Source organism: Anarhichas minor, unplaced genomic scaffold (genome assembly GCF_050575085.1).
Source record: "Anarhichas minor isolate MPS153535 unplaced genomic scaffold, ASM5057508v1 ptg000025l, whole genome shotgun sequence".
Classification (NCBI taxonomy): domain Eukaryota; kingdom Metazoa; phylum Chordata; class Actinopteri; order Perciformes; family Anarhichadidae; genus Anarhichas; species Anarhichas minor.
The window spans coordinates 4,994,593-5,018,482 of record NW_027466471.1 but is presented as its reverse complement, the minus strand read 5'-3'; the positions used below and the strand labels follow the sequence as shown (position 1 = coordinate 5,018,482).

The 23,890-nt window shown below is 40.7% G+C and overlaps 1 protein-coding gene across 1 annotated transcript; it reads left to right on the top strand.

Moving 5' to 3' along the window:
- Positions 1–20,987, top strand: ndufs4 (NADH:ubiquinone oxidoreductase subunit S4). The gene is made up of 5 exons (XM_076099035.1): positions 1–152; positions 2,798–2,876; positions 16,377–16,549; positions 17,264–17,337; positions 18,924–20,987. Exons 1-5 carry the CDS (start codon positions 70–72, stop codon positions 19,025–19,027), a joined length of 513 nt encoding a protein of 170 aa, XP_075955150.1. The 5' UTR covers positions 1–69; the 3' UTR covers positions 19,028–20,987.
- Positions 20,988–23,890: the final 2,903 nt, after the last annotated feature.

Below are 23,890 nucleotides of genomic sequence, written 5' to 3'. Positions count from 1 at the left end.
GTTGTCTCCTCCACCCGCTCGCACGGTTTGTTCCTTCGCGGTCTCCGTACGTCATTGTTGACAACAATCATGGCGTCCTCAATGTCACTTCTCGGCTTGGGACGTTTATCTGTGGTCAATGCAGCGTATAAATTGGCCCTGAATCCTATCAGGTAATTCCATTTGAACTATTTATTAACTTTGTATTCGGGCGTGTTACTGTGAGTCATTTAGTTTGAAACATGTCGACTAAAGACGAAGCAAGCAGGCCGTGTGTGTGGCAGGTCACAGGCTAGTAAGTGATTATAAGCTAGCCAGCGTTAAAGTACTTAAATACATCATGTTAGAGGGTGTCACTCTTTATTGGGCTCAATATGTGAGTTTACACACTTAGCTAAGTCCTTGCTTGCATATTAAGTCTTTAAAGTGATTTGTCTGTTTCCTGATCTCGATGTTATCCCCGTGTCCTTACGGCCCTTGGCTAGCCAGCTAATGAGCTAATGCTAGGTTCAGCTGGTCTTGTTAGAAATCAGTTTAAGACCTAACGCAATTCAACGCTGCTCACTGCACCATATGTGTGCTGCAAAACTTTACCATGACCAACATTCGGCGAGACGGGGACTTTACTTTATGACAGAGCTCACCGGAAAGGTCACTTTCTGACTAGTTAAGTCACAGCTAACTCCAACCTAACAGCTAACCTACAGTCAAGCTCAGTGATTGTGGCAAGGAAGCTAACAGCTACCGTCAAAAGAAGACGTCAGTCTACGAGTTTTATGTTTAGACTCAATGTATTTATGGTAGTAACAGATACGCCTCTGCACTGTGGGTTACAGTTAGTCTTATATAAGATATAACTTCACTGGACATATTCTCTTCTTTTCTATGTTATTCATAGTAAGCAAAGTACACTTACTATTTTGTGAACTAAACTATTACTCAAATGGTAATGCCGTTATATCTCTTAAAGTTACATCTGTAATGTTACTTTATGCCTTTTCTTTCTAGCACAAATGTGTCCTGTGTTGCTCTAAAACATTCACCCACAGTAATAAAAATAAGTCTCATCTAATCTTTTCTAATCTATCCAGATATCTGCTGCGGTAAATGAGTTGGTAACAAGATATCTATACTTGATTTTATACTTTAATAGATACAAAATAGGAATGTGCGCTATGTGGGGTTGTCATGGCCTTGGGACACACAACTTATATCTTTTGACACAATGATTTGACAGTATAGTATATACTCTCTGACAGAGAAATAATTACTCTGATACCCCAATGTAGTGTTTTCCTGGCAGTAAGGGCTAAACATAATATTAGCCCCAATATTATATTTTATTGAGGTACTGACTTAAGAATATGACAATATTTTATTTTGTCAGCGTTTCTTAGCTTTAACTAAGCTTTTGGCCTGGCAGACATCAGTTGGTGTCAGCTAACATAAACCTTCATAGATATAGAGCCTGCCTGCCACTGTTGGTCCCTTTAAAAAAAAAAAAAAAAAACATTTCAAGCACAAAGTGGCCCTTTGTCAGGTAGACAGGTTCCTGAAATAGTGACCATTAAGACAGGCAGTTCTTACTTTACTAAGGTGTGTGATCCAGTGCATGGTGCAGAAAGGCATCTATGAAGTGAGGAAAGGTTTTGTTTACTTGCTGGTTTTGTTTTGCCTTACAGAATTGAACAATGTGAGACAAACTCTTTACACACGACAAGGCCTCCTCAGCTTTTATATTTAGACATTAGCAACATCGTGCGATGAGGTCACTATAAATGTGAGTCCATAAATATAGCAGTGTTAAGAAATTGATATTTTATATGACAGTTTGTTGGCTAATAAGGTTGGCTTTTAAGACTGTCTGGTGAAGTAAGGGAAAAGGAAAATCAATAGGTGAACAAATAGTTTGACAAACTGTTGACCATGAAGTAATAACACAAACAATTTTCATTATTAATTGAACAATCAATTCTTTTAGTAAACGGTTGCCTTGTCAAATATAATAAATAGCCTTGTAAACTGATGCATTTGATCTGATCGGCAGTCAAAATCTCTAAGCATTTAATTCATAATAGCATGAAGTTGTAGATAACCACTCGTTTAAAAAATCTCAAACCAACAAACATTTGGCATTTTTTCTAGAATTTAAATGGAACTAAAACTAATGATCAGTCATCAGAAGTGGAATCTAGTCCTTTCAATCTATTCATTAATCAGTTGATGAATAAATTGTTTCAGCAAGAAATGATTGTACATTTTGGTCATCAGATACAGTTGTATCTACTAAACATTTTTCTGTCAGTGAGTACAGCAAACAAAGATTCACTCAACGGAGACGAATATATAATAAAAAATAAAACAAATGCATCTATGTAGAATTTTCACACCAGAAACCAGGGTCACAATGGTCGCCTTCATTTTCTTCTTTATATTTAAATTCAAATATGAGATAATTGTGGGGGCAAATTGCTGATGTAAAAATGAGCCATGATGGCCGTTTAGTGACGGGACACGAATGAACATTCACAAAGAGCCACACAGTCCTCGCCTGACAGTTGACCACAGCCAACATTAAGCACGTCCTGTCATTAGGATGAGAGCGACAGTCTGCCAGAGACTCACCAGACAGAAGTAATAGGTGGCGGGGGGGATTCCCTCCTTGTCTCTTATGTTCACCGTATCCTCGTCCCGCCGCTGCCTCCCAAGATACTCAGGGATTGCAGAGTGCAATTTGTTTGTGTAATTTACTGCTTTGTTTCTTGTCCGCCTTTGGCAGTCTGTGCTTGGCGTGTAATGTCTATCTAATGGCTTTCAGGGCTGCAAGCACATCAACATCAAGGCTGGCAGGGAAACCGGGACAAGACACGCAACTTATTACTGTTGATGAGAAATTGGTGAGTATCCCTCTGAGGTCAACGTGACACAGATTGATGTTTGTCTGATCTACTGTCTTCCAATTACCCTCCTGGAAAAATAGTTAGAAAAAACTCTACTTAATCCATTGCCAAATTGAGCTCGTATTAGACAGTGGGCTTTTGTAACAATATGATGGTTTACTAAACAGAATTTAGGTGGAAAAATTATAGTTTAATATGACAATGATCTGCTTTAGTTCAGGCTAAATTAAAAAAGGAACATCATTTGGGGTATGGGCCAAAATAACAGCTTTAATGAATCCGTACCCATATCGTACATTTTATGGGTGTTTTCTCAAACCAACCCGTCTATATCAATGAGGTCACACTAACTATTCAAAACACATCTCAGTCTACTGCAACATTTTGTAACAGTACCACAGCTTACAAAAAATACATATTTCTAATGCACTGAACATTTGAACCTTGAGTAACCTGCAGCTCTTGGTTCGGTGTTTTGATTCTCTTCTTTTGGAGCAGCAACATTAACAGATTTGAGGTTGAGGTCACTTAAAACATTTCCGACTCACAGTTTGACAAGTTATTCCTACAAACTAATGCAAAACAAATCATTGAAGTCTTTGACAGTTGCTCAAGGGTTCTGTTTGGAATCAACAGCACCAGGATGATATTCATGTTGGTTGCATCGCCTCTATTGACATGACATAGCCGACATACTGTACAGGTCTTATCCAGCTCATTCTTGGCCTCTTCCTAAATTTCCATAGCGTCCACACTGCAGACAGATTGTAATTAGTTATCTCTGCTACATTGTCCTTGTGGCAGCTTTCATTTATTTTGCTTAATCTTACATTCGGTGCTCTTGTTATCTAGTTCAGTTGGTGATATTTGTACTATTATTTTGTACTGTGTATACTCCTCAAATAAGACAATATGATCACAAGAATAGCCTTCTCTACACTCCAGCACTCCTATAACATTGTGGGAGTCACTTTTCAAAAATCGATGCAGCAGAACCAGAAATGTTGTCTTTTTTTATTTTTCCACTTTCGTCTTCCTTGTAAAAAATGCCTACATTACCCACAACGCAGCACAATTTTCGACAGTTTGGTTGGAGATATTAGCGGCTTTACACGACTTTATTCACATGTGGTCGGTGTAGGAAATTTGGGGTTTAGAAGTGTGTTTTAAGAAATTATAATAGAAGTGTTTAATGATTCATAATTAAGAAATCATAATTAGAAGTATGTTGGAATACATAATTAGAAGATTCATAATTAGAAGTGTTTTAGAATTTGTAGTTAGAAGTGTATCTTAGTAGAATTGTAGCACCTTAATATTTGCTTGTGAAGGTTTTTGCCAAAAGTTGCAAATCCTAATCTTTATATAGAATGTTTACCAAAGAAGTGTTAAGCCATAAAAGACAGTCATTGAATGTATTAAACTGTGAAGAATAGCCAAGGGAAAGTCAGACTTCTAGACAGACATTTGCAGGTTGTGCCCGCGCGAGGGTTTTCGGAAGCCTGACGCCAGGAGGAGGCAACCGAAATTAGCCAATAGGAATTAAGATGGCCAAAAGGGAGGGGATTTCAAACTGTAAGAGGAAGTGCTGGAAAGGTATTCACTCTCTTGTTACTCGGCTCTCAGCGTGGAAGCATCTGTGTTTTCAGGCTGAGTCGCGAGTGAATAGCTTTTCCGCGCGGATCATATTATTATATATTTTGTTAGTAGTGTACTTCATTCTGTAATTGTATTAGCTTCAGTAGGATTAAATACTTTTAATTGTAAACCAGTTTATGGTAGATTTATTAAGAAGCAACTCTACTGTAAAATAACAGTGGAGCGTGCTCTCCGGCCTTCTCTCGGTGGGGAAGATTCAACCCTCCACATCGGACAGAATGCATTTGTTGCTTTGGACGTTGTAATTTAGCTTGTGGAAGGTGAATCCTGTAGCACGTTCACATTGACTATAGTAACCTGGTTACTATGATTCTGTGTCCATACTGCCACACGTTTAATGAAACCAGTTTACTGAGACCTCCACAGGCTGATTTGTCCTACTTTCGTTCTGCCCATGTGCTGCTGCAATACGTTCTGTCTATGCTGATGATCAGTCGATAAATCAGTCAGTCGATGGACAGAAATGAATCAGCCACATTTTTGATAGATAATTAATCGTAAAATATTTTTTCAAACAAAAAGGCCAAACATTGACTGGTCCCTGCTCTTCCATTTAGATGACGTGATGGTAATATTTTAATATTTGTCTTACATTTTGTGCATTAAACGACTAATCCATAATACAATCAGCAGATTTAACGACTACTGGTAAAAAGAATACATGGCAACATTATGTGTATGCACGGCCAAGAAAGCGTCTTTCTCCTGGAAAATCTTGCTGTAAAGAAAGTAGTTTCTCTAATCCCTACGTACATTTGTTGATGAAAGCAACGGGGGAAAGCCGACTGTGACCCGAATACTTAAAGGGAAACTCTGCCGATTTTCCCCCAGCTGTGTATCGTTGCAGTGTGGGTGCTGTGTGCAAATGAACGGCGAGCTCCCCGATCAATTTGCCGGTGACTGAGCGGAATGATATAATCCAGATGAAGCTAACGTGCTGTATTTTGGTCCATTTGCCTTTAGCAGTTGGAGACTACATCTGTGGCTTTTGTTTCATGACCTTCTATGAACAGTCTGACACTCGTCAACAGGTGTGGCTTGAGCGGGTTTTAGTTTATAATGTGTAATCAAAGTCAGCTCACGGGTCAACGGGTGACGATGAATTCAGAATTACCTTTTTCTATGACTGATGTGGTCCAGCTGTAGATAGCTTTATATTTCATCAGACCATCCGCGGGGCCTCTTTTCATGAAGTGATAAAGCACAGCCTAAACATCATCTGAAGTGGTCAAGGTTACCAACCGCTGAAAACAAAGAATGATCTTTTGAAGTGAATGCCTTGTCATTGAAAGAATGAAGGAGATAGGAGATAACGGGGAAAGAGGGAGTTTGGGGAGAATGTGTGAGTCTGGTGTGGACTTGCTTTGGGGGGGTAAGGTGGGTGAGTGGGTGAGGGGGGGTTTGCTGTGTGTGGGCAGCGTCGGTACGCTTTTGTTCCAGACCAAAGCTGACCATACTGGCAGACAAACCTTTGGCTGAGCGGAGTGTCTGTCTCTGTCCTCTCAGTAGGGGCCACTGAGAGGAACAGCGGAGGGGAGGAGGAAAAAAAACAAAATAGGGCCTCTAAAAAATGAGGAGGGGGTTGAAAGAAAAGAAGCTTGCATGGAAAAAAAGTTTGTGAGACACCCTGAGACTCGCGAAAAAAAGACAGTGGCCACTTCAGTGTTGTCGGCCACAGAGGTCCCTTTGTGGCTTGCCGGTTGCTGGCGACGGCGGGAAGTACTCTAATGCTCACCCAGACGGGGCCAAAAAAGAGAGACCCTCAGCTGTTTACAGTACAGTGGTCTCCGTCTCACATGGAAGAGGGCAATGAGAGCAGTCTCTCCCTTTTGGGCATTCAGCGTATGTCAGCACGCTAGTCACTCATCAGGCCGTCAATAAGTGCGAATTGCTTTCTGGTCAGACCAATCAAACAAAGGTCTCGATCCGCTGAGAGGTTATGCTGGGTTTGCACGCTCTCTCTCCCGAGGAGACCCTTGTGCGCAGCTTATTGTATACTATAGGGCACATTTCTGAATAATCTCATTTAGATGAGGTTGCATTTTGGCCGGGGTAAATGATATTTTGAACTCGCTCCCAAAAACAAAAATCTGTCTGAATGTTTGTGTGACACCCATTATCTTGTCCTTAGTTCTCGTCTGACCCGAAAAATGCACACCTCGCAGGAACTTGCGTCTCTGCAGTTTGGTAGGCCCTCTCCATTACGGACAAATTTAGGCGATGAAGGGCAACAATCCTCTTGTGGCTTCAAAAATGTGAACTAATCCAGTGGAGAGGATTTGTGAACAATTTAGCAGGAGGTTGCGGACAAAAAGAAATAATGGGCAACTATATGATTAGTCATTAAAGTGGCTTTAATCAATGTTTTATTTTATGATAGCGATGGATGCAATGTGGGTAGTGATATACCCACTAAGAAGTAACACCTATTTCTGAGCTTTTTTGTGTTTTTCAGCTCATTGTTTCGGCAGTAAAGTTCTACTAAACCCACCGCACACTTTCTGTCCAAAAGCACAAAGTCAGCAACCAGGTGGTCAACAGTGTGGAGCATTTAGTCGCTCACGAGCCTGATAATTCCCTCAGAAGCTAGTGGGGACAAAAACCAGAGCTAAAAAGAGAGGGAATATTGGACTACTATTTTCCTATTTCAGAAACAAATATTATTTCAGTTTGAGTAGTTTTTTTTAATCCATATTTTGTTGTGAGGATGTGCTGCTTTCGTTTGTCTTACGTGATCGTAAATGTAATATCTTTGACTTTTGACCTGGACAGAACGCACAGCTTGATGATGTCACCGTAGATTTGAATAGTAAATAGTGATGGCATACCTTTTTATTAACAGAACAAATGATCAATAGTTGAGACGGCAGATTAAATATTGAAAACAATCACAAGTTAAGACTGTTTTCATATTCTTTCCTCATATTTAAAAGCTCACAAAAATCACATACCCACGTTAACGTTGAGATTTGTGTGAGCACAAACTTTGAAGGCATTGTCTGACTTTCAGTAATAATGCCAAATAGAAAGACCTGCGTGATGGATCTCCTGTGCCCAAAGCTGTTCCCCACAGTGCCCATGCCGACCTGCCTTTGTTTATAATTACTGTTTGATTAAGCATGCTGGGCAGCTCCCAGGGTCCGGCTGGCTGGCCAGTGATACACGGCTTTACACGAAATGTCTGTGACCTCCTTTAATTAGAGTCAGGCCTTTCACTCTGCTCTCCGGCCCTTCTGCAGAAACCACTGCGGTTCTAAGCTCAGCAGCTGCCTCAATGCGCCACAATACAATATCTTCCACTGAGCCTCTACTCCCGCTTCAGCGGCCAAGTGCGCTCCCTCTCTCCACATAAAGACGACCCCGTAATCTTAAAGCGCTCGTGAAGCCTTGTTATAGAGTTCTCTAAAGGCACTAGGGTTTTACGAGACAGAGGAGGACAGTTAATAGAGAGCGGGGGAAACGAAGGGGGGAAGGAGGGAGGTAGACTGGGAGAGGCAGAGAGTATTAAATTGGTAGGACCGTCCGACGCTCGGCATGTTACATTTGCTGATCAGAAGTCTTTGGTTTCTCGTGCGTTCGGAACACAGTGCTTGCTTAAACATCCCATCTGGACAAAAGATGTGGGGTTTGATTGAAGTAATGTTGTTGAGTCTAAAGGCAGGTTGTTGGTTGTTTTTAAAGGCCTAAATTGAAATCAGATTGAAAGAGCCCGAGTCTTGTCGGTCAAGATTCATCACTCAAAGATATCAGAAGATCCCCTGATACAGAATTACTCAAAGGAAGCCGGTCAGTCAGACCTATTCAACAGGATGTGGCGGTTTGCTTGAGAACTCCATTTCCACTGAACTAAATGCATTTTGAGAAAATTGCAACTGCGAGAAAATAAGCGAGCAGGAGAACGAACACCATAAAAAGAACCCAGCTATCCCAACTATGAGGATATAGTGAGCACTAGCCGTTTAAGTCTGCAGTAGTGCGGTGTATATTCTCGAAGCCTGTCCTCAGACACAGAGTGACCTACAGTGGAGCAGACCACATTCACCCACCCGCAACCCCTCCCTCTCTCACCCTCCTCTCTCACCCTTCCTCCCTCCGTTGCACATAGACAACTTAAGTGTCTGTTTTGTCTGGTCGCCCTCTCATACGGCGCGCTTATGCAAAATCTCTCTCGGCTCAAGTTTGGAGTAGCGGGTCAGAGGATGTTGGTCTTTGAAGAGTGCCAGACAAGAGGCTTTATTATGTATCATCTACTAAATAGTATTTCATTCGTTAACACTCTCTTCCATAGAGGCTAAGCCTCTTAAGAGGACTCCTCAGACCCCGTCAGCGCTGGGTGCTTTTAGGAAGTGTCTCGCTGCTAAGTGTTGTGTTTGCAGAGCGGATGGAAACAGGCTCGCTACTTCTGTTTGCCTACACTTCCATTTATTCGCGCCGGTCGTGAGCCAATAGCTCTTTTTCTGATTTAACAAACTAGTTTTGGTGTCTTAACACGATCAGAAGTGGTTTCCAATGTTTAATGTTACCTGTTTATTGTAGGTTATAACAAAAATCAAACCCGCATCTTACGGTTAGTCTATTAAACGATTAGTTGTAATTAAATTTTCACAGAATGTATCTTCAACTTTATTTATGGATGGATCGTTAAAGTTATCTGTGATTCTCCGGTTCTTAGTTTGTCTCAGTTGTCTATGATAGCACACTGAATGTGTCTTTGCACTGTTGGTCAGAGGAAACAAGACGTCAGCGTGGGCTCCAGGACGTTCTATAGGCCGAACCATTAAGCGACCGGCAGAAAACTCGATTGATTAACGGACAATGAAAATAGATGAATCAGTGGTTAGAGCTTCAATGTGCACTACTAAATAACGACCATTTCTTTTGATTCATTATTTAGATAACAAAATGTCAAAAAGAATTCTGACAAGTGCCGTTGCTCAAGGGGACGTCTTCGTATTGCTCGGTTGTCCGTCTAACAGTCCAAGCCTCAAAGATATTCAGTTTACGATGAGATGTATCGGAGAACAGCAGCATGACAAGCTGAGCCCTGAGCCATTTCTGCTTGATAAATTCTGATAGTTTGGGGTTATTCATGAAGAATACCTATGAAAACACATTTGAACGGGCGGCGTTCATAAATGCCCCCCCCCCCCCCCCTTCCGATCCTCACCGGTATGTGTAATGTGAGATTCGAGATGACCCTCGTGCCAGCTGCTTCTCGTTGTCCTGTGCTGAACCACTCCCACACATGAGGAAGCAACATAATATTTGTTTCTATTAGAGACGCCCCCCCCCTATGTCCAATCAGTAATTGGCACGCTTTCTCCACTTCAAAGAGGTCTGAAGGTGGGAACTGGCCGAGGTTGATGAGTGAGGCTCTCGGCCTGGGTGTGGGCTGGACAGTGGGGGGTTAAGGGTGATGTGTTTGGGCTTTCACCACATGCTGACTCAACATGATTCAGCTCGGCTGACCTCGTGACCCCTCCTGGCTGCCAAGGCGCAATTCTTGGCATGCGGGGGGGGTTCGTGCTAAGATGGGCTGGACTGTACTTGTGTCCACCGTGACACAAGTACAGTGTGGTAGTGACGCTAGAAATGTTTTGTCTGAGCCAGTCATGCACAAACATCCTTTATTTGTTTGTCTGTTTAGTAGCTGCACTAACAGGAATACACTCTGTGCCTCAAGTCTTAAAAATAAGACCACCAGCACCAACATGTTCTCAGGACCTCAAGGAGAATCTTCTAGGATTAGAAGGCACATATGTCTGCAGCGAATGATTATTTTCATTATTGATTAATCTGTTGATTAGGTTTTCAATTAATCAAGTATTTGGTTTGTCAATAAAACACCCTGAAAATAGTGACACACGTCCCATGACCCATGGTGACATCTTTAAAATGTCTGGTTCTGTCAAACCAACTGTCCAAAACCCCGAACACATTCAGTTTCTAAAGCAAATCCTTACATTAGAGAAGCTGTAACCAGAGTATGTTTGGCGTTTTTCCTTCATTAAATGGCTCAAACTATATAAATCAATATATCAACTTCATGTCTGCCTCACTTCTCAGGTTTATTGAAGAGTTAATCAGAATTGAGGTTGGGATCATTGCAAGAACAGATGTGACTTTCCTTTTTAAGGATTTGTTTTAGGTTTGAAATGATCCTCTTGTTCTAAATACACACAAAGGGAGTATCGGGTGATGGTGTGTGGAGCAGACGGGGCTCAGTTCACTAAGTGAATGAGCAGAAAGGTGTTCAGAAGACAAGGTCCCTGTCCTCACCTGTTTTGAAGTTCTTTAACAAAACCCCAGGATGCTCCACGTACACCAGGGGGAACCGCTTCTCAGACCTCCCCCATGCAATTAATATCTTCATCAAAATGTATCTGGTTAAAAACATTCCAGTGATTTGTGTTGCTTTACTTAACCATATTCTCAACATCCAAAAGTGATGTCTGGTTTTCATTATATATGAATATCTTCTTACCCGCAAAATACTTTTTTAACTGCAGGAAATGTGGACGTTCATCCGCAAATCATCTGAAACTGACAAGAAGTGTTCAAATGATTTTGGGGACAGTAGTGGCGGAGTCGTGTTAGTGTTTCCACATTGGCCACCGCTCTTTCAAAATGAATCGGCGCGACAGCGTTTCAGCTGATGATGCCATCAAACAACAGAAAAGCCTCGTTTGATAAATTAAGAGGGAGCTCTTTTTGGAGCCACAGTTTTCAATGTAGATTTACATTTTTTCCTGTAAATGACTTTCATACATGTGGTGTTTCAATCCTATATTTGTCGGCCGCTGACACAGTCCGATGCATATGTTATAAGAGTAGAGTGGGCGTTGCGAGTGTGTGGCCTAGAGAGAGAGAGAGAGTGTGACGGCGGATGTGCTCAGAGCAGACAGCTGGTGGCGGTCGGAGCAGAGAAGAAATTAACAGTAAAGCTGTCAAGTGGTAGCAAATGTGTAGAGTGTAGGTTTCAGTTTGTGCATGAATAAACGCTGCAAAACGTCGGCCCTGGAGGCCAAACCAAGTCCCCCCCCCCCCAGGTGCTTCCCGAACCACGGTCTGGAAGCTGAAGCAGGAAGCTTATCTTGCTCCGTTTTCCTATAGACCAACATTGGAGTCTGGCATGTTCATAATTGTCATGGGATATAACTTAGGTCTTTACACAATGACACTTTAGACTGGTAACCCAGAGGAACACTTTCTTCATATTGTTGAATATATTCAAATAAAGGAGTCCTGAATTATTTGTCCCGAACATATCTTGTCATATTTCAGTACACTTTGAGAACAAATAAGCTTTTACTGGGAGCACTACAAAACATATAACATCCAGGAATTCACTATATAGACACCGCTGACTATCCCTGAAACAATTTGCCCACAGTTTAGCATTTTGACCATACGCGGTCCAGACATATGCTCCGTTCCTACCTAGCCTGGTTTTAGCTTTTGGATAGAGCTGTTTCCATTCTTCATGCTAAGCTCAGCTAACCGTGTCCTGGCTGCTGTTTCATACTTAATGGACAGATATCAGAGGTGTTGATCTTATCTAATTCCAGCCTCTAACGCCAATAAGTGCATTTCACAAAATGTTGGACTATTTAAATGAGTATATTTCTTTGGCTGATGTGATGGGAAGAAATGTGTCATCCACTCCTTATTGGCTAGGGTGAACTAACGGCGCTAACATGAATAGAACCACGTTTTAATTCACCTTGATTACCACATTAGAGCATGTTGTTTGCGAAAGATTTTAAATGGATTCCACCAAGTTGAATAAATTGGACCTCGCATGTTGTCAACAAAAAAAAATTGTTTAATTGATTTTCATTATCTACACCACAGTTTATTTATTAATAAGTGGGACACTTCCGTAAATGGAGAAATGAATCCTAAGATGGAAATAGTGGAATGGTTTTATTCACAATCTGAATACCGTTTGTTCCATAAATGTTTTGATTTCGAGACAACTAGTCTTCATACTATTCTTTGTACTTTGTGCTTTTTGATATCTGATATATAGTTTTTTCCTTCATTTCTCACCACCGAAGCACATCGAGATCTTTGAATGTTGTTTACACAGAAATCTTCCATCTCAGGTCTCTGTTGGAGTATTAGGGGTAGCGGCTCTCAGCATTCTGGTGGGCCCAGTGGCCCCACAGCAAGTCCCTATGCTCTTTATTTGGCACGCAGCCTGGAGGTGTCAGAAATATCGACACGCTTTCACGTGACGGGGACTTTGCCAGCCCTTTTCCCCCCTTTCTTAAGCCCGGCATTCTGCCTGCCCAGCCAGGTATTGTAGGGCCCCGTGAAGGCCCTCTGAATAGTGTCAAACTTGATAGTTCTCATTTTGCTTCCTGTACATGGCAGAAGAAAAAGTGCCCACCGTGTGGGTTTTCCTTTTGTGATGGCCCTCTCTAGTCTTCCTGGGAACACACCACATTCCAGTCACAATCATTCTCTTTGTCAATCCGGGTATTGTGGGTGAGTCTGTTATGCCGATAACCCTCCTGGCTTTCAGTGTTATGCATGCAAGTATCATAGAAGTCTAGACTCATGTTTTTTGCAAACAATGCCAGATAATGAGCAGAGTGTTTTCAGTGGTTTGGCAGAGCTTTTGTTTTGACACATCCTCCCTCATTCATGAATGACCTTTTGTGCTCATCCACGCCTAAGATGTGATTTAAGGCCTGCTACATCTGGACAAATTATTGCGCCAGTTTACCATACATGGGCCTCATGTGTCAGTTATGGTTTATGTAACGTACATACGCGTAACCATAGTCTGGCCTGCTAATCCCAAGAGGGTATAATTCTCAATGCGTCTCTGAGAGGGATTTCCATGCATCCATGCCCCAGAAGACACCAGACATCAGAGCCGCTAAACGTTTCTGACCGCAGATTTGATTTACCTCAACTTGGAAGGTACTTTTCGTACTTGAGTCACAACTCCAAATGTGTTGCGGTTCAATGTGCGCAAAGTATTTTAATGGTTCTTGCCTTTCCTCCAAAACTCTCAGGAAGTTTTTCTAACCTCCTCGTTTAATTGTGTCCCATTAAAATAGAGAAAAACAACAACACGTATATATCCTGCAGAAACCAATGTTTCAAAACCTGGCATCTCATTCTGCTGCTCTCTCACACTGTGTGTTATATTGTGTCATGAACCGTCTACCATTACCCCTTTTGGGTGAAGAGAACATGTTTTCCTCCTCTCTGTGACAAGAAGGAATTGTTAAGGTTAAGTAGATAGGGCAGCCGGAAATAATTACCAGGCACTTGTGAAGTCCCCCCATCCCCCCCCCTTTGTTCGTCTTTTCCCTTTCATTTTAACAATCTTTTCAAAGTGCAGATCTTGTTTATGATTAAATTCAGCCGGGTCTTGCCTCTGAGCATGGCACAAGATGTTTCACCGAAACGAGCAGGAGTTTAGCAATTGGACCTGTAAATTACTGCGCTTAAATACCGTTGGAAGCTCCTTTGCCAAAGGATAGGCAGGCCTTTGTGTGGAGTTCACGCAAAACGACCTCCTCTCTACAAATCAACTGGCAGATGACAGACAATGATGAAAATTTGATTCTTTGAAGTTGTAATGGCCATTGAAATGTGTAAAAATCTGGTATTGAAAGGAGAGCGCCCTGGAAAGCCCTCAGTCTTGGGTGGCTGGTGCCTGCGTGCTGGGAGGTTCGTCTGTGTTTTGTCGCCGACTTCCCATTGCTTGTTTGCTAATTCCCTGAAGAATTGGACCAGATCCTTGATAGGAGCTTGAAGGGGCTCCAGTTGCTCAGGAATATGCATTTAGTGCACCCTCCTCCTCCCATTGTCGCGCTGGCCTACTTTCTGATGGTCTGGAATAAATCATCTCAAGTATTAGGCTTTAATGTCATCTACCTCAATGCAAAAGTGTGAATAACAGCATAAAGATGGCTATTTTATTATATTTATCCTTTGACTCCAGCTATAGTTTCTTTCTGTTTTTATAATGCTGTGAATCCGTTATACTGAAATTGTACACACATTTAAAGTCTAAAACCCCAAAATGTGAAGACTGAACCTTTGCCTCGGAGAACTACTTGAACACTGGTGGACATGTACAAGCAACATGTCAACAAAGAAAAATATCACACTGACAGGTTAAAGCCCAGGAAAGTTTATTTGTAGTTAGTTGCAACAGTTGTGCTGGCAGAGGCAAAAGTTCCAGACAAAAACAATAAAAATCCAATCCAAACTCTTGTTTTTACACTACCTATAAATAGTGTGCTTTGGATTTTTCATGTTTTATTGTTTTTCTGACATCGAAGATGTATTTGAGCTATTTTGACCCCGATATTTAAAAGTGGAAATAAATCTCTACAGATTGATGTGGAGTACAAAGAATACGAAGTACCTTTTATAGCCACCGAACATTTTCCGAGCTCCATTTTTCTGACTCTAAAAACGTGTTGTCAGAGCTTCAAGTTGTATTTTACAACACCTACAAACTAACTGTCAGACGACCTTTTTCTCGACAAACACGCACATATATCTTTGGAACCTCTCGTTCTTTGCAAGGAAGGGAAAAGACATCAGTCACAAAGTCAAATGAAAGTCAGAATGGTTGTGGAAGACCGCCGGTCGCTCTGCAACGAACAAAACATGACGGTTTGTTATTGTCGTACACATGATTTTCTTCGCACAAGGGATTTCATCACCGTCACCACGTTTGGCCGTGACATGGATTTTGCTATAATGCCCATACCGTGAAAAACAAACATGCAGTTGGGTTTTAGCAAACACACAAAAGGACGAGGGAGATACAACACCTGATGAACTACTCCCACACAGTTTACACTGTTTCTGGGCGAGGAACCTCTTTCTTGTCAGTCCATGTGAGCAGCACGGATGCGGCTCGTACGCATGTAGCGTCCACTCAGACAGCATCACTGCTGCCGTGTTGCTACGTTCAGCCCCCAAAAGATCTTCCGCCGTCTATTGTTGCTTCGTGGTGTATTTTCAAAGTCTTTCTTCATGCGTGTTAAGATGTAAAAGGTTACGTCAGCTTTTGGTTTCTTCAAAGACGTAAATTCTTTTAAGTGTAATGGAATTCCCATTTGGCTGCAGCGAAAACAACTTTCTTCACATTTTTAGTTCTCTTTCCAAATATCCTTTATTGCTGAGATCCAGGTTGCTCGGCAATACAGTTCACTCACAAATCAAACCAAAGGCACCGTTATTAATGCTACAAACTCTGAATGACATTTACATCTTGGGGCACGCTGCTGGTCCCAGAGCACATGTAGGTCTATACCTCATCTTCATTCTTATCTGGAGCTTAGAAACACATCCGGGTTTGTTTTTCCCAAATGTTATTTCTGTGATATAATACCGTCACTGCAAAAACCCTAAAAAAAAATCTTAAAAATACCATGATGTAAATTTAAGTTCATATCACCCATCCCTAATTTGACTGCTTTTGTTTTTTGTTTTGTAGCTTACAAACACTGAAGCTGATTAATTAATAATTCATTATCAATGTGTTACTTACTTGTCATTCATTTGTTTGCCTGCATGTTTCCAGAGGTGAAGATTCACAGCACGTCAGCACAAACGTGTTTGTAAAGTTAGATTGTTATTAAGTGCGATCAAATGAGCTCCCACTTGATTGTTAGACCTTTATATAAATGAGGTTATGGATAGCTACTGTGTGTGTGTGTGTGTGTGTGTGTGTGTATATATATATATATATAGGTTTAAAATTACAGCCATCAAAAACAGTTTTAATTCCTTGTATTTCAGCCTGAAATCAACAGAGTTTCTTACAGTAGGGCTTTATTTCCGTCTGTCCCTCAGGACATCAGCAGTGTGACTGGAGTCCCAGAGGAGCACATCAAAACACGCAAGGTTCACATCTTTGTGCCGGCCAAAACAGCCATGCAGTCAGGAGCCAACAGCACCAAAAAGTGGAAGATGGACTTCGATACCAGGGAGCGCTGGGAGAACCCGCTGATGGGCTGGGCCTCAACGTAAGAGCCTCCTACCTGTACTTGTACAATTTCTACAGTACCGTATTTTCCGCACTATAAAGCGCACCGGATTATAAGGCGCACCTTCAATGAATGGCCTATTTTAGAACTGTTTTTATATATAGGGCGCACCGGATTATAAGGCGCATAGAATAGAATAGCGTCGTAAGCGTGTCTCTTGAAAGGTGCCATTTTGGGGTCTTTATACACACAAGTGGTGTTGGACTAGGAGTAAGCACAGTACCGGTGTTTACCGCGGTGCGGCTTTGTAGTTTACCAGTAGTACTGAAACATTTTGACAGAGCGCCGTGTACAACCAGTATGGATCAACCAATTAACCAATTGATCCATATATAAGGCGCTCTGGATTACAAGGCGCACTGTCGTTTTTTGAGAAAATGAAAGGCTTTTAAGTGCGCCTTATAGTGCGGAAAATACGGTACTTACATGAATGAGATTGTTTCGCTTCTGTGTTGTGACTTTTTTCAGTCTACTTTTAGCAAATTATTTTTGGTATCAAGTCAAGTTTAGTTATATAGCAAGAAATCTCAAATCAACCTCAAAGGCTTTTACAATCTTTTCAACATACGACACCTTCTATCTTTAGACCCTCTGTAAAGTTTTTTGCATTTTGGATCATAAAAACATTCCTTAAGATATTTCCCTCCTATTCTTTGACTTTTGTGTGGCTAACGGCTCCGTTTTGCCTTTCAGGGCTGATCCCCTATCTAACATGATGCTCTCCTTCTCCTCCAAGGAAGATGCCGTCGCTTTCGCTGAGAAAAATGGTAATTCAAGAATTTTCTAAACTTTTAGAGGGAAACATTTAAAGTGCGACTTTTGTATAAAACAAAACAGTGAGTACAATGTCTCCACTAATCATGGCCAACCAGCTCAGTTTTAAAAAGGACATGACATGAGTAATGACACACACACACAGTTCTTGGAGTTTCATAACAATGTTTGAATGAATGAACAGACCACAATTTAAGTTGATTTTAAAGTTTTTAAAACTGTTATTAGTTGTATTAGTATAACTATTGGGATTTGTTTGTTTCTGTTGTTGGTCAGGGGATTGTGACGCTGATAACAAGTGAGCTGGTTGCCAGTTTTGCTGCATTGGCTGCATCAGGGAGTGATGGTTCTGTGCTGGAGTAACTACATTAATGGATCAATGTGCACTTTTATCTAAAATAGAGTCAGTTACAGCATTTTTTACGTAATGCAAATCTTTTGGTAACCTGAATGGTAACTGAAAGCCAACAAAAAATACCAAGTTCAGCAGAGACCATCGTACTCTTTGGATATTGGTAACATCATTTTTTTAATAGGCTTTTACACACCGGGGGCGTAACTAATGAACGACAAAGAAAATGTAAAGTATTCCACTGCAAATATTCCACATCAAAACTATTCCTACCAGTGGCGATGCAAATTTGCGATACTCGCAACGCTTTTTCAATACAAGGTTCAAACAGATTTGCATGGATGTGTACATGTTGGAGGAGCTGCCCTCATCCAGAAGGTCCCCTCGGGTTCATTTTAAAGTTCCATGTCGGTCTCGTCCATGCCGATGAAAACGGTCATGGTCCTGTCGTTGACAATTTTGTACAGTGGTGTGACATTCCTTCAACTAAATGGGACAAAAACTAAGGACGCGAGTATTGATTTGAGGCATCAGCCCTCAACCCCTCAGAGGACGATCATCAAGGGACAGGTGGCAGACTCGGTTGTAACACTGAGTTGCTGTGTTTGTTCCCAAAAATCGACCTCGTTCCAGAAAAAAGGGACGCTGCTGGTTAGCTGTGTTGTATTTGTGTTCTGTGTGAAAGCACTCATGACTAAAACAACATAAATTAAACAAAATTAATGGCACACACAAAATTTGCCCCGGTGTGCAAAATGTGCCTCAAATGTTCACACCTTATTAAACCTTTCAAACCAGGATTGACATCAGGTGATAATGAGTAGTAAACGGCACCTTTAAATACATTTATGGCAATAAAGTAGTCTCATGAGAATGTTTGGGTCTCAACAAATCAAGTAGTAAAACATGAACTTTTGATGGACTAACGGGATGGAACAGTGCTGCGTTGGTGAAGGTAAACACAGGTGGTGCGCTTTTCTGTCCAGCAAAGCTCAGCAGAAGGATCACTTTGACTCCGAGGACTGAACCATCTGGGAAAGTTTGTTGAAACTAAGCAAAGGAAACTGGCTTACTCTGTTTATTGCACCATGAAAGTGATTAGTGAAGTTCTGACTACACGCAGCCTGTTGATGTCTACAAAACACCTCGTTGTGTTTGGAACGCATCCAAAGTGAATATACGTGACGCTCTCGCCCCCCATCACTTACCCTGATGTTTCTACTTCAGGTTGGAGCTACGATGTAACAGAGAAGAGGACCGCAAAGCCCCGGGTGAAGTCCTACGGAGCAAACTTCTCCTGGGATAAGAGGACCAGGAGGTCTGCTAAGTAAACTGAAGACACCCATCTGTTAGTTGGATGGACATCAGTTTGTCCCACAGCCGACCTGAGTCATCTTTGTCAATAAATGCATAGTTACGTGTGTGTGAACCAAACATTTGGGTCCTTATCGCTTTATTCTTCAAACATTCACCTCATTACTGACTACTTACCACAGTCTACCTGATTAATGAAGTGTTTGTTCTCTGAGTCAAGTTGTGCAACAGCAAAAAAACAAAAAGAGGGAACATATTATTACAATTAGCAGCAGATTAAACACAGGGATCAGCGTATCTGGAGGCCAAAACCACATTTCCCCTGCATGCTTGTCTCTATCCTGTTACCTGAATTGGTTCAGTGTTCCCAGAGCTGCATTACTGGAATTTTGAAATAGAAAAAAGAACCTGTAGGTTATGTTTTATGAGCATTAACCTGAAATGTTAACCGTCACTACCTTTTTCGTAAGACCTGCAACATTAACTTGATTCTGATTTCTTTGGTATCATTTATGTGGAACTACTAATAGTTGAGCTGCGACTAACGATAACTTTCTATAAAATGTCAGGAAAAAAATGTCACGATTTCATAAAGCCCAATGGGACATCTTCAAATTCATTGCTGTTGTCAACCAACAGTCCAAAACCCCAAAATAATCAGTTTACTATCATTCAGAACAATAAAAAACATTAAATCCTCACACTTGAGAAGTTAAAACTAAGGAATGTTTGGCATTTAGCTCGTAAAATAACTTAAAATGTTTGAATCCATTTTTCAAAATGTTTGCCAATTAATTTCCTGCCATTCAACTGAAGCTTTTCTGGAGTCCCACATTAAACCACGATATTAAAAAGTACAGTTCATTTTAGCTGGATCAAAAGCCCGACCATCTTTTCCACATATTTCAAGTTTATTGTCCAAATAGTTCAGAAAACAGTAAGCCCTGTAATGCTGGATAAGCAGTTTGCTTTTATATGAAACACATACTGATTTCCATTCTTGGTGCAACAAAAAAAGCCCTTTTATTCTTGTTATTTGCCGACAAAGATGGTGTTTCAATATGTTAATAAAATAGTTAACTACATTTCTCTCCCTATTAAGATATGGTTGAAATCTTTGGGAAACCTTTAAATACTTTGGAATGCCCAGCTATTTACACTTGGCAGTGTCCTTGCTGCCAGCTCTTGTTTACGCTCTTTGTGTTCAGTAAACAGTGGTGTTACTCTGCGCCGAGTCCCAAACTGCATGACTGCACTGATATTCACACAGCAATCATGGGCGCCTAATTGGTATAGCCCTTCATTAATTAACGCACTGCATTGCAAATCTTTCACAGACTTGCGCTCGCTATTTATTTTGTTCCGTCACTCGGCACATCAGACGCATGATATGAGTGTAATGGTCCATCTGAACGGCAGGACATGAATGACAGCATGTTGTTGCTTTCCCCTTTGAAATCCCCGCGGAGAGAAGCGGCGCGGAGAAACACTCTTGGCACAACTTTGCATCATAAAAGTTGAAAGCATTCCGCACGTCTTGGCCTATAAGCACAATAATGTATGTGAATTTGGTGGCATTGTTCAAAATCATTATTGCGACGCAAACGTCGGCGACACAACTGCTCTGATCAGTCGGGACATAAACATTGGCTCAAAGTGTTTAGTATTACACACAGTCCTGGGTCATTCCTAGCATTTGATGCCATTTGAGTCCCCACTACATAATACGGTATATTTTGTGTAAAGATGGGCTTAGAATTCTTTCTAAAAGCTTGTCTTGCATGGTTAACCCCCCTCTACCATAAAACAGTAGGCTAAACTAACTCACTCTGTAATAAACCTTTTTAATCAATGTTTTAGAATGCTTGAATGATGTTGTAAACCATAACATGTCCACCCTGTTACGCTTGTTCATAGTGGAAACCAATCATTTTTGGTCATTTTGAAAATGAGGTTAATAAATGTACTAAAAATCTTCCTGTTGTCACTAAGTGCTAGCTTGCTTTTCATCTCGTGAGTAGTAATGGCTAACTTTAGCATAAAATGTCCCCCCCGTTACCGTCCACCCTGTTACTGTTTTGCACAGCAACAGGGTGGAAATTACATTGAACTTTTTTCAAATGAAAGCTCGTTTGTAAATACTGTTAAAAATATATTTTAAGGCTAAAGTAAGGGACATTTTTATTCTTAGAAAATTTGATAATTACAATACCTGTGTATTCAAAACACATATTAATAGAGATGTGAATGTCCTGTAACAGGGTGGACATTTGGTCTTGCTCACATGTAAAGAATTGTTCAAAATTATTAGATCATCATATCCTGAGCTTGACCAATACATTTTTCTTATAGTTTTACAAGTCCTCTTTCAGATAAAATATAAAAATCATGGAAAATTTAAAAATATTTGATAGAAGTAAACCTGGCTGAAATGGCACCGAATAGTAGGAATGACCCTCCCAATATTTAACAGCCATAGAAACAATGTTTTTTATAGTGTTGGCAGGGAATTAGACAAGAGCTCGTGTCTAATTGTAATGAATTCATCACCATATAACGGTCGGTTCACATAAATCACAAATGTATCGGTGGTATGATGCCATACTTTGCCCAGAGTTTTCCGTCTCTGACATTTCTGCTGCTGTCCCGATACATGAAGATGGATGTCATTATGTCGGCGGTGCACACAGCGTTGAAAAAAGTGAGACGGCAACGTCTCTATTCAGAATCAGTGTCTGTTACTTTGGATAATCCACAGCCCTCACAATGAGCAGTCTTCAGTTGTCTTCCAAACAATACAAAACTGTTGACAGTGGATTATCCATAGAAAACAGCAGTTTCACACCACAAGCACGAGAGCTAACAGTCTGTGGAAGTAGAATGCAACACAAGGCTACAAAGCAGCTCACTGGGATGAATTCAGAGTTCTGTACAGTTACATTGTCACCGCCATCACAACCACCGCCTGTGGTCAATGACAGAATTCCATTGGAAGGATTGTTTTGGACTATGGCTTGCAAAGCTGCTCTGTTCACAGGAAAAAGCTCAATGAATTTGTACTTTGTGACAGTGATTCTGAAAAGAGACGTTAAATGTAATTTTCCAATGCTGTGAGCACCACCAACAAAATGCCATTTACTTCCACTGAATTGAGGTGGTGGTTTTAAGTAGCCTGCCAGCCAATCAACACGTAGTAATGAAGACGGTTCATTTATGTGTAATTAATCCATGATGTATTCAGCATATGTAATATATTTACACATAGCACATTGGTTGCATATGTGCTGAGTGCAACCTGCACTGCAGCATACACTGTCATGAGACCTGCTCATTAAAGCTGTGTTTTATAGTGTTTTCAGCCACTAACAGTGTCATAGTGTTTTATTGTTTTATGGGTTAAGTAATAATTGGCCTCGCCAGCTGGATGATACAATAAAATAAACTCTGCAGCGGGTGGTGCTGGAGCAAACCACACACTATTACACTTCATTCATCATCATCATGCATCATGCGTTCACATTTTATAGTGCCGACGGGGAAATGTGGCTCACAGAAACTAAATGTTTCTGTAAGAAAAACGTAAGTTAAGGAATTCATGTAGCACTTCTGTGTCTACAAATGGCGTTTTCCATTGGGGAAGAAATCTCAATCAGTCATGAATTGTTTGTATTTCCTGTTCTTAAAGGTCAGCCTCCTGTAAAAAAACAAAACTCTTTTGGAAAGATATACAGGCCATTATCGAGCCGTGCGTCCTGCTTTGACTCAGCAGCTGGACAGAAGAACTGATGTGAAAGTTTTAGTTTGAACGTGTGCCAAGTTGTTATTTGTTAATGGAGCTTCTCTAAATAACACACACACCTTCACTCACGCAAACCGCTCTCTGGCCCACGATGACCTAATGATCACTGCTGTCTGTGGCCGATACTGTGAACTCCCCAGGCAATGAGGCACGCAACCTTGCTCGTCTGCAGCCAAAGACCTGTGTGTGTGTGTGTGTGTGTGTGTGTGTGTGTGTGTGTGTGTGTGTGTGTGTGTGTGTGTGTGTGCGTGTGCGCGCGCGCGTGTGCGCGTGCGGACGGACGGACGGACGGACCGGAGCTTGTTTTGAAGGGCACGGATCGCAGATTGATTATGACTTCTAGTTATTTAAACAAAAGCTCATAGCAAGCAGTGCAAAAAACAACCTGTTTACCTAAAGTGTGCTGTTTATTATCCTTTTATTTTATCAATTTAATATCCTTTTTTTATGTTTATCCAAAAGTAATCACAGCAAGCTTTCCAACTTTGTTAAAAAGTGAATTATAGTCAATATGAAGATTTATAAATAAGTTTTTTAGCATTAGGGATTTTACCATACTGTTTACAACATGGTACCTTTTACTTTAATATCTCTGAATGTATGAGGCCTTTGCTGACAATACAAATCAATAAATGTGATAAAAATGTCACAAGAGTATATCATGCAAATGGTATTAAATAAAAGTGATAGTATCCATGCTATATTATGATTATTTATTTCTAAAAATGTCAGTGTTATAAACATAGTATCACTCTATTTTACATTTTATACAAATGTTGCAAAAAGTGATAGTATGTCATAAAATGAATAAAACATTCATAATATAGTATGTCATTAAAACAATGTCATAGTATAATATACTAATATAAAAAGAGATTCATAATATAGTATATCATACAAATCGTCAATAAGTCAAAGTATAGTTAGTCATAAAATGTCATTATACAGTCATAGTATAGTAAGTGATAAAGGATAGAATGCGAAAAAGTTTTGAAAGTTTCATAGTATGGTGTGCCATAAAAAGTGATAGTATGTCATAATGTACAAAAAACTGACGGTATGCCTTGAAAATGTCAAAATA